General features: G+C 40.3%; 1 protein-coding gene across 2 annotated transcripts in view; it reads left to right on the plus strand.

The window, feature by feature from the left end:
* LOC136858439 (transducin-like enhancer protein 4) overlaps positions 1 to 14,445 on the plus strand; it is a 660,561-nt gene that overhangs the window by 202,231 nt on the left and 443,885 nt on the right. For both annotated transcript variants that reach the window (XM_067137982.2, XM_067137983.2), the window contains exon 3: positions 14,033 to 14,096. In XM_067137982.2, coding sequence (XP_066994083.1) covers positions 14,033 to 14,096 — 64 coding nt within the window. The remainder of the gene's footprint in view (positions 1 to 14,032; positions 14,097 to 14,445) is intronic.

Below are 14,445 nucleotides of genomic sequence, written 5' to 3' on the forward strand. Positions count from 1 at the left end.
AGTTCCTTTGCAAGCCTGCATCCTGGAGTATTTTTCCAGTTTTCCATTTGTTTCGTTTGTACCCATTTTCCTATGTAGTATCGGGCTTGTCCATAGGAAAACCCGCATATAGGTTCTGGACCTACAAAATGTGTTTCTGCCCCTTTCCTGGCCAGTTTATCTGCTTTTTCATTTCTTTCTATACCTGCACGCCCTGGTACCCATATTATTTTGACAAATTTGTACTTTGAGAGCTTCAGGAAAAGTGAGTGGCAATACCAGATAATTCTGGATACTATCCGGACCGCCTTTAGTGCCTTAATGGCCGCTTGGCTGTCTGTAAAAATGAAAGTGTTCTTATTCCTGTAGTTCATTTTCAGATTTTCTTGTAGACATGTGATAACTATCAATTCAGCTTGAAAGATTGTCGTGTGTGTGTGTGTGTGTGTGCCCAGGCTCATCTGGATTGATCTCTCAGGTCTTCCCCCGTATCACATAATAAAGCCTAGCTTCTGTTCGTACCTAAAATTCAATTTTCTGTAAGACAGGTTAGACTCATTTTCTTTGTAACTCTTAATCGTTCTCCAGCAAATTACGCTTTTACATAAAGCACGCATTCCAGAGCCTTTAAAATGAATAAATATGACATTACACTTACTGATGTCGCCACTCTTCTCCGCTCAAGCTGTTTGCAATTGTACATAACAGCAAGTAGCAATGTATACCGTAATGTTTCAAAAAATAATTACTCATTCAGTTCAAATGAGAGTGAAATTGACAATGAAAAACATGAATGTAAGTCATATCACATCAGTAGCATGTTCATATTCTATTAAATTCTTCATGGAATAGGGTTCCTCGGGTTTAATTCCTTATAAGCCACCTTCATCTCAGAAGTGGTACAGACTGGGAACTAACGAGCTCAAGCTTTGTTCAGCTTGTTTATGTTTCTCGCGCCACTTAAAAATTGCATTACCTCGAGGCTTGTCGCTTTAGTGCATTTTTCTTGGAGCCAAGCGTAGTTCCTCCTTATTTTTATGAGTTATTTTATTACCACGTTAACTTGAGTTGCTGTGGAGAAGCAGTGTCTGAAGAATGCACACAAGTCTGAGTGTACCAAAATGTCTGCCTGTTAGAAAAGTGTTTTTCTTTCTGCATCACTGAAACTATTGAGAAATGGCTTTCTTTAAGGAACATGTACCCTGAAGGATAAGCCTCTTAATAATAATAATAATAATAATAATAATAATAATAATAATAATAATAAAGGCTTACCGTGTGAGTTGGCTGTGCGGTTCGGATCACATAGCTGTGAGCCTGCATTCGGAGGATGGTAGATTCGAATACCACTGTCGGCAGCCCTGAAAATGATTTTCCGTTGTTTTATATTTTCACACCAGGCAAATGCTGGGACTGTGCCTTAATTACGGCCACGGTCACTTCCTTCCCAGTCCTAGCACTTTCCCAACTTTACGTTGCCGAATCCTTCAATGTATGAGTGCGACGTTAAACCACCAGCAAAAAAAAAAAAAATAAAAAAATCGAACGGGGCTGTATCGGTGTCATGGCCGCAAGTTCTGACGTATAATACGTACCACGTGATAGGTATTGTTGATATATAGCATCTAGTTACTATGGGTTTCAAATTGTATTATTGACGTTTTACGTGTTAATTTTAAACATATTTACACGTTTCTAAACAGTGACTTCAAATCTTTTTCACCACTAGAGCAGTACAGTACTGTAGATGTGCTCTGCTGGAGCTCCAGCAGCGCTCGGCCGCCTTAACTTTGAGACGCTCTCGACACGCCTAGACACTCAGCATTGGTGATTTTGTACTTTGTGGAATGCTAACAAGCCGCTGCATTGTCTCAAAAGCATTTTGATCATTTTTGAGATGTTTATTGCCCATATGTCGCAAATTTTTACAGAGGGGTGGGGGAATGAATTCCGAAGTTCTTCGCGCTGAGACGAATCGAATGACACCTCTCAATACATGCTACCACGCCGGAGTCCAGAGCTACATTAATTGGATGCCGTTATGCATCAGTAGACTAAGCGCCATTTGACGAAAATTGAGATTTTAGCGCCATCTTGTAGAGGAAGGCTTGAACTATTTATTAAAAATTCCCCACTGCATTACAAGAGGCCGTTAGTTGTTAGTAAACAGAAAACCTAAGCGACAAGGCGGGAATCAGTAAAAATGTAAATTGCATCATTAGACTAAGCGCCACTTTCCTCACATTGCGCGCGGATGACAGCGAGGGAGCCCGCGTTTTCGATAGTGCTGACATTTTTACGTGGTGATACATTGAGTGGTTTATCAAGTGACGAAGTTCAGCGATGTATCAAGTACTTCCAAAAGTAAGGAGAAGGACAATGCTACTAATGCAGCTGGCTAAGAAGTTTGCGTCTGAGAATCATTCTCTAGAATTTGATGGTGAATCTCAGGAAGTAAATCTAAATAAGTCAAGACAGGGACGACCACGGGAAAGTAGAGTTCCCTTTCACCAGGCATTACTTTGTGGCCAAAAGGAAAACCTATATCTGAAGTCAAACTAAGAGACTTTAGTTCGCTGATGCACCTAATACCTGCACATGCCAAACAATTTTACCAGAATCTTCAAGCAGATTCTGACATCGTGGATGACGTAGATGGATTTAATGGAGATCCTGATTTCGAGATTGAATGAACTGAGAGCAACAGTCTTATTACCTGTCCAGTGATTTGTGTGTATTTATGGGAAAAAATATCTTTAATCACATTTTCTGTCTCAAGCAGAAGAAAACGTACCCAAAGCCTTAAAAATATCACGTCAATACTGTACTCTCAGAATATAATAGGCCTATCGTGAAGGAAAATCCATTCAAAAATTGTATAGACTAAAATGGGTGTCGTCTTACCATTTGTATTTGACTCAGATAAGTTGAAATTCCTCAAATCAGTAAGTCGTTATAGCAACGACTTTAGAGAATAGCTTTCCTTCTAGAATTTCCCCATCTAAAACTTGAATTATGTACCGGATTTGTACCTTTTCAGCCAGTAGGAAATTCAGATTTTAATCATGGCTGCCGCCACGTTATAGTTCTTGAAGTTTTACTCAGTAGATACTCAACAGTTAGCGGTTATTGGTGTAGCATCGTGATACATTATTCGCACTTGCGAAAAACCTTAAATTGCATCAGTAGACTAAGCGCCATTTCTTCAAGAAAATCTATGTAGTGCGAGTATAAAAACGATCAAATTTGGTGAGAAGGTACAATCTATTATCCTACAACAGCAGTAATACCATATTTAGCAAAATTATGTTCGCTCGAATTTACACATAGAACCAAATTTAAACGCGATTATCTCGCAACCAACTTTTGGCGCTTAGTCTAGTGATGCATAACGGCATCCAATTGTTAGCCGTGAACTGTGAACTCGCTATGCGACTCCCCCGGGTGCACACAAAAGGTAATGACGAGTGGTTTGTAAATTGCTTGATTAGGCCTTTGAGACGGATATGCGATTTGTAAAGACGTGCAGACGTCGTTGTGACATTTGTAGGCCCTTCGTTTTCAGTGTTCGAGGAAAGGTTGGTGCGGCTGTTGTGGAGTTTTTGAAATATTGTGGTGGCGAAGTGTGGATGTACCGAAGTACCGGCGGGGTTTTTTTAGAAAGTGGGGCTACTAGCATACAGAAAGGCACCTTGCAGGCATAAGAGTCGAATGCAGGTGTTTTGGGCATACGGTATTTAATGGGGAGGGGTGATCTGGAGGGAATATTGTTGGGGATTAGTTGGGTGTAATAATGCGTCAGCCAATGACGTCGTACCGAGGTCAGAAACTTGTTACTACATGGTCTTTCGTCTTTAAATTGAGGTATTAAGCACTGTCGTTGCACGTGTAGTCTAGAAATGATTTCGATTTGAAAACGTTCTTTTTGTAACGCACACCGGCCCAAGGACGGTACCGAAACCACTGTGCCGAAACTATGGACGTCTTATACGTAAAAAAAAAAAAAAAAAAAAAAAAAGCTTTCCTTATAACTTTATAGTGAGCAACTGTTTTGCTTTCATGAGCATCCTTAGGCAGCCTAGGTGTCACTAAAGAGGCGTAATAGGGAAACTAGGAGAGAGAGAGATAGTTAGTTCCTTTCCTCACTGAGCCAGAAGGTGCTATTGCGTAAGTCTACTCAGCACATTGAAATGTACATATTGAGCGACACTTTCACACAATTCGTTACAGAAAATTGTACTAACATGGTTTACAGGCTACCTTAGATACTTTGTTAAAGTGAGACTGAAACTTGTCAGTGAAAGTAACAAATTCATTTACAACACATACCAGAAAATATAGTGCGCTGTAAACACAGCATCTCACCAGAATTGGATCTGGGCGTGAAATCTTATTTTTGACATACTTAATTGCTTAATCTTACTAATTCATCTCTCATACCTTCCATGGCACATTCTTTTTTTTTTCTTAGAACACTATGAAGGTGGTTACATAGTTGTACTTCCCCTTAAAACAAAAATCACCACCACCAACACGACGAACACTATTGTACACTAACGGCATTTGCAATGTCTTTAACCTACGGAAACTGTATAGGGAATGTTAATGCTGAATTTAAAATAAGTCAAATTATATTTGTCTTCTAATTCGACTGAATAGTATTGGGACAGTCTTTGTTGCAAATCAGCTAGGACTTCTGAATCCATTTAGGGGTGTGTCGGTTAGTACGCTTATAGGGAAGTCTTTCTTGGCTGCCTTTTTGTTAGCGTTATAGGAACTGTACATCCTGCCTGGCACACTCCGTGGTTCTTGATTAACAGGGGCATTCATTCCACGCGTGATATGCATCCTAATCACATGTACCGCGCCCGCGTCCACTGCCAGCTCGAAAGAAATTTATTCACAGTCATGCAGGGCCTCTTTTTATACCTCTGCATTGATTTCATTGCTTCCAGCCAATCTGTTCTCTTTTCGCCTGTTCATATCATTTCTGAAATAACATTCCTTGTTTTAAAATGAGAGGCACGTTTTATGTATCCCTGCTCTTGAGAAACTCTTAAGAGCCATAAATTTCTATTTGAGTGTGTTTGCGCCTGCCTGCTGGGAAGATATGTGACGGAGACTACGGCGGCGATTTATTTTATCGGCTGCTTTATGGCCGCGATGCTGATAGCTGTGGCTTTATAAATAGGGTGCGTGGCGTTCTCTTCCTCCCCAGATGACCCACTAACTTTATGCTTGTTGCGCAGAAAGAAATTTCATGTTAACAACCTACTGTAAGATGTAGATTCAATCCTTACCGTCTTTGAAACGATCTTCGCGCTCACATCTCCATATCACTCACAAGGGTGTTCCTGTTTTATGTGACCAAAGTTTTTCCGAATTCTGCGATGAAAGGAATCTGTATGAACGTTTGTACATGATCATTTCTAGTCAGTAACACTAACTTGTACGTTTGGGTTCTGTTTTTTCCAATTCTTACAATATCTAATACAAACACTCCGTACGATTGTCAGTACGCTATCTAAAATATACAGTACTACTATAGAATATCGTATCCGTAGCTGATCGATAGAACCAATAATCTGCACCTATCTAAGACAAAAATTTCGAATCCCAGGGTTGCCAGAGGCTAGCCTTATTGCGATTCTTTTCCGGGTATTTTATACACTCCAGAAAAATGCGCTAGAATCATATCTTATTTCAGTTTCCGGGTCATAGTTCCTAAAGTACGCCAAAGTTTTTTGTTTTTTTACAATTTGCTTTACGTCGCCCCGACACAGGTAGGTCTCATGGTGACGATGAAATAGGAAAGGCCGTGGCCCTAATTAAGATACAGCCACAGCATTTGCTTGGTGTGAAAATGGGAAAACACGGAAAACCATCTTCAGGCCTGCCAACAGTGGAGTTCGAACCCACTCTCTCACGGATGCAAGTCCACAGCTGCATTCATCTAACCGCACGGCCACCTCGCCCGGTGTACGCCTAAGTAACTGCGGTTACACATAAAAGCGGCCGTTGGGAAAGACCAATGATCGATATCCGGTAGTGACCGGAATTTAAGAACTGTCACCCTCTTTTCTGGCAGATACTGGTTGGCTAAACCTCCTACCTGAGCGAGTACTTACTGGATTTATCCTGGGTGTAGAGGGCGATTATAGTGTGGTGCTGATCCCACTGCCCTCACCTTCCACAGCCTCAGTTCACCTCATTGGTTATAATCTCACTAACTCTACTCACAAGTATGTTTCTAGTTCTTAATATAATTCAACTATGTAGGATTGTAGGATCTTGGAAACCTGGAAGGTGGTTTTGATTGGTACTTAAGCGACTAGCGTAATTAATTGTCTTCAGATGTTATCTTCTCAAAATAAGTTTCAGAAATCATTAGAAGTGGGTGAAAACTATTTCCGACACTGCTGTTCCCAATGGCCTTGATAACAATTCTGTAATCTAAATAAGTAATTTTTCAGGAATGCAATATCCTTGTAAATGTTGAATTCCTGATAAGTAATGAATAACTTCCTATTATTTTTATTATTATTAGCGCGTGATGCATACATATCGCAAGTTACAAAAGAAATATTAAAGTAAAGTTACTTATGTTCGTAGCATTCCTTATGTTGCATGTGCTCTCTGGGTTGCGCTAAATATGTGACTAATTAGATACTGCCGTACTGCTCCACTGGACCTTACGGCCCTGACAGAACACTGATACATTCCTGTGAAGTTCGTATTCCAATGTGAGACAAGTGATCCTATTGATCCGTTCCATCCTCCTCTCGGCAGCTGTCTATGAGTCAGCCCGACTTCCCATAACTGGTTCTGGGTACAAGGTGTTCAATCAACGCGTTATGAAATACCAGATTTTTTTTCCTCTTCTTTCAGCCTGTCGTTGTACCCCGATGTAGTTCATTATTAATTTTGCTGATGCTAGAACTATATCGGTCTGTTCACTTTCCGTTACATTGTTTTCCTTTACTGATTATCTCATGAGAATGTATGGATATTAGTTTTTCTTTTCATCTCGTACTGTATAGTGACTGAATCATTTCGCATGCGGCCGGAAAAACACATCAGGCAGAGCCCTGTTATCGATCGTGGTATTGACGGGTTCGATACAGAAGTAAAAGCAGGCAAGGTAGTTAGGCAAAGCAACATTGCTTACGTTGCGTTGTTTCTTTTGTTTTTATTGATCTCATAATCATAAAGCAGGTTCTCGACCTCTTAAAAGCGGGCCGACTATACCTTATCCTCAGTTATCGCAATAAATTCTCGTTAGTCCTAATTGAATTGCTCATAATTGAAGGCGCACGAACATGGAATTGGGATGGGATAAGATTAAATAAACTGCGTCACTCCTCCCATTAGCCGTCCGTTACGGTTCTTTCGCACTCCATGCATTAGCTTCATGTGACTATTATCATACCTTTTCGTCAAGGTTGGGTTCAGGAGGAAATGGGTAAACCTTATATATAGGGTACATGGTTCTCATTTCCTATTGTTTGCGTGTGGGGAACTTTTAAGATGATTGATACAAAATGTATGCCCATATCTGCAGATGCTCAGAGCACGAGTTTCACATTAAAGCAGATGGTATTATATTATATTATTGTCAAGGAAAATTTGAACGGTGCGAAAATGGTATTGGAGAAGTACAAATTGTCATAAGAATGCGATAAATTGACCGTTGATATTTTGTAGTCGCATGGCTCGATTACCTGGCTCCGATGCTGATTCTTTCTTTTTTAATGGACTGCTGTACTGTAGTCGGGCAGATGTCACTTCCTACTGGAGTCTCAGTGCTACCATCTAAACTGCGAATATTACAGTAGAAGTATGAGCAAAGGCCATCAAAGTAACCGAAGACAATACACGCCAGTGGCACTGAGCATTTACTGATATTAACCTATCACAGGCAACTATTCCTCGAGAACCGCTTTGTTCAGTGCGGTTGTACGGCGTGCTTTTACAACTATTACGTGTGCTGTGTCGTATTGTATTGGTTTGTTTTGGTGGTCTTTTGTTGACTCGTATTTGTAGTGTGATTTTCGTAATTTCTCTTTCTAGTAGAGAATAGCATTCAGTTATAGTAGTAAGACTGTATTTTACAGTTGTAGTTGCAGGTTAATTTTAAGCTCATGTATTTGGAAAGAAATATATGTGCTACAGTACGCGAACTTTTTCTTGATACGAAGTTTTACGGGGGTGAGGAGTAAGGAGGGAACTCTCCCGGTTCCGGTTATACTGCCAACTGAATGGAAATAAAATCTGAATAGAATCGATTCTATGATCGCTCGATAGGAATTTTCTAAACCTTTATTATCTTAAGCCAACAACTGTGTTACACACACATTATATAACATTATACAACATTTCTCGATGCGAATTCTATATTTTGGCTTTGCTGTGTAAACAACAAAAGTACTAGTACGCAAAGTGTACACCAGATGTCTCACGGCGATTCATAGTTTGTGTGTCAAAGGTTGCCAATACGAATCTCGAAGATAACCGAGGTCTACCGATTCAGCACTAGGGAGCTCAGGTATCACGAAAAGGTTCGCGTACTGTAGGCATTATTGTGCAGTGTTGCCAACAGTTGGGACATGTCCCTGTCTTCTTTTTCTACCGCTTTTTCCACACCTGTGGTGTCGCGGGTTCGAGCTCTGTCGCACATGTGGATTTGGTCCTGTTTTACGGCCAGATGCCCTTCCTGACGCCTACCCTATATGGAGGGATGTAATCACTATCGCGTGTTTTTGTGGTGGTTGGTAGTGTAGTGTAGTGTGTTGTGTGAATATGAAGAGGAAAGTGTTGGGACAAACACAAACACCCAGTCCCCGGGCCAGAAGAATTATATCAGAGGCGATTAAAATCCCCGAACCGACCGGTAATCGAACCCGGGACCTTCTGAACTGAAGATATTTTGAGATATCTTAACGAATCACACGAATCTGGTTAAGAAAACGGTGATTTTGTTTTTTGTTTTGGCGAATTACCTACAGCGAACTGAAGCGATAAGGCCAGTTTAAAGCGAAATGTGCTTATTTTGCGATAAGTGCGAAACTGCAGTGAAATTCATAGAAAATAACGAGCTTGAAATTGTATTCCAATATTACGTGTGTGAAGGGAAACAAGGCAAAATAAAGATTTTTCAATTCGACAGAAGTACCTGTTCGTTTTAATATTGTAGGAAATCCCTGGTTTTCCTCTGACTTGCTTCACGTTTTTCTTTCGCTACAGATTTCACTTAACCGAGCTCGACAGCTGCAGTCGCTTAAGTGCGGCCAGTATCCAGTAATCGGGAGATAGTGGGTTCGAGCCCCACTGTCGGCAGCCCTGAAGATGGTTTTCCGTGGTTTCCCATTTTCACACCAGGCAAATGCCGGGGCTGTACCTTAATTAAGGCCACGGCCGCTTCCTTCCACTTCCTAGGCCTTTCCTATCCCATCGTCGCCATCGTGTCGGTGCGACGTAAAGCAAATAGCAAAAATATTCCACTTAAAAGATAGCGTGATAGTAAGTAGCCTATATGTGGGCCGGCACAAGGTTGCACTTGACAGTTGTAATTCACGTTGGCACCACTACAAAAATGAAATGAAGAACGTCACCCGTCAGTCAGAATCACCAATCTACTACTTTATATGTCAGATACAGTTACTCCTTTTATTCATGTTAATTCGTATTTAATTCCGTATATTGCTTATGATTTATTTGCTTACACAAATATGAGGATTTAAAAAAAAAAGATAAATACGAACTATTTTCAGTTGATTGTTGTTGGCAGTATGGGTAGTATAGTGGTGCCATGTATAACTAGCTTGACTACCGTATTGAAGTGTTGCCGTTTCGTGTGTCGCCGCTAGCACGTGGTCAGGTGTGATTTGCGCGTTTATGAAAGCTTTGTTTTCTTGGTGAGATAATTGTGAAATTTTATTTTAACGAATGCAGTGCTATGTCACGGAAACGACAACATAGTTATGAACCGCGAAGTGATAATCCTTTGCGCCGTGGTGTGCTCCTTAATAGTCAGGCATTAAAATTAGTGCGGAGAACTCGTGAGTTTTACGAGAGGGAGAGGAAGTTCTGTACGCTTGTATAGCCGTCGCTCTGTTCCTGCAGATCAAGTTGTGGAACGCATATGTCAAACATTATATATATATGTTGACCGAAGATATCATTTATGGTCATGTAGGGTGAAAGGTCAAGTGTTAATCGAGATTACATAAGGAATAATGAATGATCAGTATTGTTTCTCTTTATATATCTTTCACATAAATATTTCACAGATCACACAAATACGACTTTTACTAAATTATTACAGCGAAATTCAAGAGATGGGGTATGGCCTATTTCACGAACAGCGCGAGAAACTGCTTCCATTTCGCGAAATCGTACATAAATTAATGCGAAAAATCATTTTTCTACTTCTAGGCGTGTAGTATACAGTGCGATAAGCAGGTCACCCATTCTATTTTCCAGGCTGTATTTCCGTTTTCTTAAATATCCCCGTGCGTTAATTAATTAGTTTATTTTGATTTAAGTTTCAACCCCGAAAAAGTGAGGGAAGTTACTGAACTCAAACTGAAAAACAAAGATTAAAAAAGTAGGGTGTTAACTTAAATGTATTACTTTATATCCTCCATATTAGTTGAGAAGGATTGTGTCCTCAAAAATTAAGTTCCCAGAAGGTAACCACAATTTAATTTCATCGATTGCAAATGCTAAGAACATTCAAGCTCTTGAGGTTTTTTTCAGTCATGAATTTACCAGCGTTTCGCCCCAGTGGAGCAGTCGGCTCATCAGTTTGATTATCACAACTTTATGTCAATGTCCATTGGGATTTCCTCGTTTTTATAATAATATCTGTATATTCTATTTACACACTTTTTTTTTTCTACTTGAGTAGGGACTTTTAGAGTCGAGTTAGAAATTTTGACCGAACGAGTTGGCCGTGCGGTCAGGGTCACGTAGCTATGAGCTTGCATTCGGGAGATAGCGGGTTCGAACCCCACTATCGGCAGCCGTGAAGATAGTTTTCCGTAGTTTCCCATTTTCACATCAGGCAGTTGCTGGGGCTATTCCTTAAACGCTTCCTTCCCACTCTTAGCCCCTTCCTACCCCGTCGTCGCCATAAGACCTATCTATGTCGGAGCGACGTGAGAAAGAGTTCGTAGCACTGTTACTCTGTGACGTCAGGAAGTGATACGAATGAGAGATAAACAGTCGACGTCGCCAAGAAAACACGGGACAACCTTGACCAGCTGATTCGTGTACTGTCAGGCCGGAAGTAACACCTGTAGTAATATATACACAATGCGTGATGCAGTAACCAGAATAAAGTTTGAACTAATATTCTTCATCCTTATAATTTTCTTATTTAAGCATACGTCAGCTCTTTACTTTGATCGATATACCCGATTCTCAGTCAAATATCAAATTATGCACCAGAGTTTGGCCTTTTTCCTAAGGCTGGTTGAATCCTCGAGTCACGACACACTACCTCAAGTTACGTGAATATGTGGGCAAGAAAGGACTGAAACTAAAGAGATTTACTAAGTCAGGAGATAATTTGTCTTGGATGACCAGTTCCTTTCGCCCTCTAATAGAACGCTATTGTATTCTAGTACGGAAAGTTTATATAAAAATATGCTTCCATTGTTCTTATGATTTCAAATAAGATATCCAGTAAGATTTCTTCTCTAACAGAGTGACTATCACCTATAGCCAAAATCAGAAGAGAGAGAGAGATGGTTAAAATTAAAGCGAATGCATTTAAAAAATGCCTGTTGATCGTATACTAATAATTATATCAACATTTCATACGTATTCATATTTCGACATGAAATACCGTGGGGCTGTAAAACGCTCAAATGTTGAGATCAAACTTGCACGCTTAAGGCATGTGTCCTTAACACGCAGCGCGTTGTTGACGTCAGCTTTTCACAATGATTCTCTCACTTGCAGTCAAGGAGAGTTCGCAGTTTACAATTCTCGTGTTTATAAGCGATGAAACTTTTAAATATCAGCGTGACATCGAAAATTCCACTAGTTGTGAAACAAATGACGCCGCTCATTGGGGAGAAGCTCTTCGCTGTCTACCGCGCTACTGCCGCCCTCCCCAGACTCGCACTTGAGGCCATTTTGACGAGAAACACAGACCTCCGTAACTAGATAAATTAGTGACTATTGAAGCGTAGTGATTATAATTACAATAAGTGCTAATCATCACACTCATACGTACAGTGCATCTTCAAGGCTGTTATACCTTTCAGCGTTTAGGTTGCAAGCAGCTAGATGCAGAGTGGGTTTCGCCCCTTAAGAGGCCACTACTTGTCCGTGGTCCAACAGCTCTGTACTCTGACCGGCCAACCGAGCAGAGGAAAGGTGGCCACGGCTCTACCGTGGCTCTACGCCTCTGCATTCGGGAGACGGGACAGGGGTACAGGGCTGGACTTCACTTTGTTCCCACCCGTCGGCTGTCCTGAGAATGGTTTTCCGTGGTTTTCCATTCTCCTGCACTAAGGCGAATGCCGGGACAGTTCGTAGTAGTAGTAGTAGTAGTAGTAGTAGTAGTAGTAGTAGTAGTAGTAGTAGTAGTAGTAGTAGTTTGCAAGCAAGCAAGCCATCAAGTGTGAATAAACGACCAGTCTCCACAATCCTTTATTTTCAACTAACACTGTGGCCTCGTCTAGTTCTTGCTGGCCTTTTCTCTAATTCATTGAGTTTGGAGCATGATGTGAATTTGGCTAATCGTACGACCGAATACCCTTCCTGATATCAACTCTATGTAGAGGGAAGTGTTCATTATTGCGTATTTCTGTGGTGGTTGGTAGTGTGATGTATTTAGGTGAAAAGAAGTGTGTTAAGACGAACTCAAACAAACATCTCTCCCCCGATCCAGAGGGATTAACCATGTTCAATTGAAATCCACGACCCGGCTAGGCCCTCTGAAGCAAAGGCCAGCCAAGGAACCGGACTTTGTTCTGCATCTGTTACCTTAGTCTGACCTTAGTTGGCTGGGTCTTCGTTCGCTTATCGCCATCTTATTATAAAGGGATGCTGCCGCGCGAGGCAGTTTAATAAAATAATATGTTTATTTCTGTTATATTTTTAACTGTAATTCTCCTACAACCAATTTGAAAACCGTTATCTAACGATATCTACGGGTTTGATAAATGTGTGTTAAAGAAAGCTAAGGTGGTTTAGAAGTCAGGTTTGTTCCGTGCTTATCCGATTGTTCTAAATGACTGAAACTCTAATTAAAATGTCAAATTAGAGTTTTGCTCATCTTATCTTGAAAGCATCAAACATGGAGTCTTAACTATCGTCTTATAGATCTCCCTTTACTTTTCTTACTCTCCATGACCGAGTCTGGTATGCTTCTCCTAAGTAACCTGTTCTTCCAATCGCCTCGCACGATCATACTTATAGAATTATCTAACGTGTTTAACCTGTTTATCCTTAAATCCTCGTTGCTAAAACATTCCTGCCGTTCTTCCCACCTGTTTGTAACCTCAGTCATTCTCAATACGTTCATGGCATTCGTCTCCGGCTTATACATAATATAACCCTATGTACACTCAACCGCACAAAATATGGCTGGCAAGGAAATAGTTTATATTTTATACATTCTCGAAACGCGACGATATTCGTAAACTGTAGATGGTGGCCGAAGAAATGATACTTGGATTCCTACTATAATATGTTCATCCTATTTCAAACAAGAAGGTTTTGAAAGAAAGCGATTTTCTGTGACAGCCAGTTTTTGTGCGGTTGAGTGTGCATACAGTACAGTGTTATCAATTAAGTTACCCGCGCAAGACAGTTGGACATCATAACTAGCATGTCGATAGACTGAAAAGCGCAAATTATTTAGCATAGAGTACCAATGTAGTAGAGTTGTGCTGTTATTATATTTTTAATTTTAAAGGTACCATTTCACTTTTTTCTTTGAAAGTAGATTGCTAGTTAGAGTACAAATTAGCATAATACTTAATTACCGTTTCACTCTGTTTCATTTGTTATAATTGATGTTTCTCTTCCTGTCTAGCCTTAAACTGGAGTGCGAAAAGCTGGCGAGTGAGAAAATCGAGATTCAAAGGCACTACGTTATGGTAAGTGTTGTTTCATTTTAGTTTCAACGATGTTTAGCCGCTCCGAATGTTTTAAAAACTCGTAACTTTCAGGCGCATGTCTGCTTGCCTGCCTCTCACAATTTTATGATCTCGTAAAAACTTTTTTTTCTGTTTATGTACTGCATGTATTTTAAATTTCGTTTTGTCTTTTAATGAGAAAGACATGGGTTCTGCCGTATTTATACTTGCTATTTCTGTTGCTTTGCTAATTTCTTTAAAAAGAAATAATTTGTTAGAAATGAAGCGTGAAAGATTAGTGCAGAGGAGGACCGAAATACGATTGTGTGGTAGTGGGTTGTATCTTTCGTTAGTTTTATTGTTGACCGTT

Source organism: Anabrus simplex, chromosome 1, assembly GCF_040414725.1.
Source record: "Anabrus simplex isolate iqAnaSimp1 chromosome 1, ASM4041472v1, whole genome shotgun sequence".
In the NCBI taxonomy this organism is placed as follows: domain Eukaryota; kingdom Metazoa; phylum Arthropoda; class Insecta; order Orthoptera; family Tettigoniidae; genus Anabrus; species Anabrus simplex.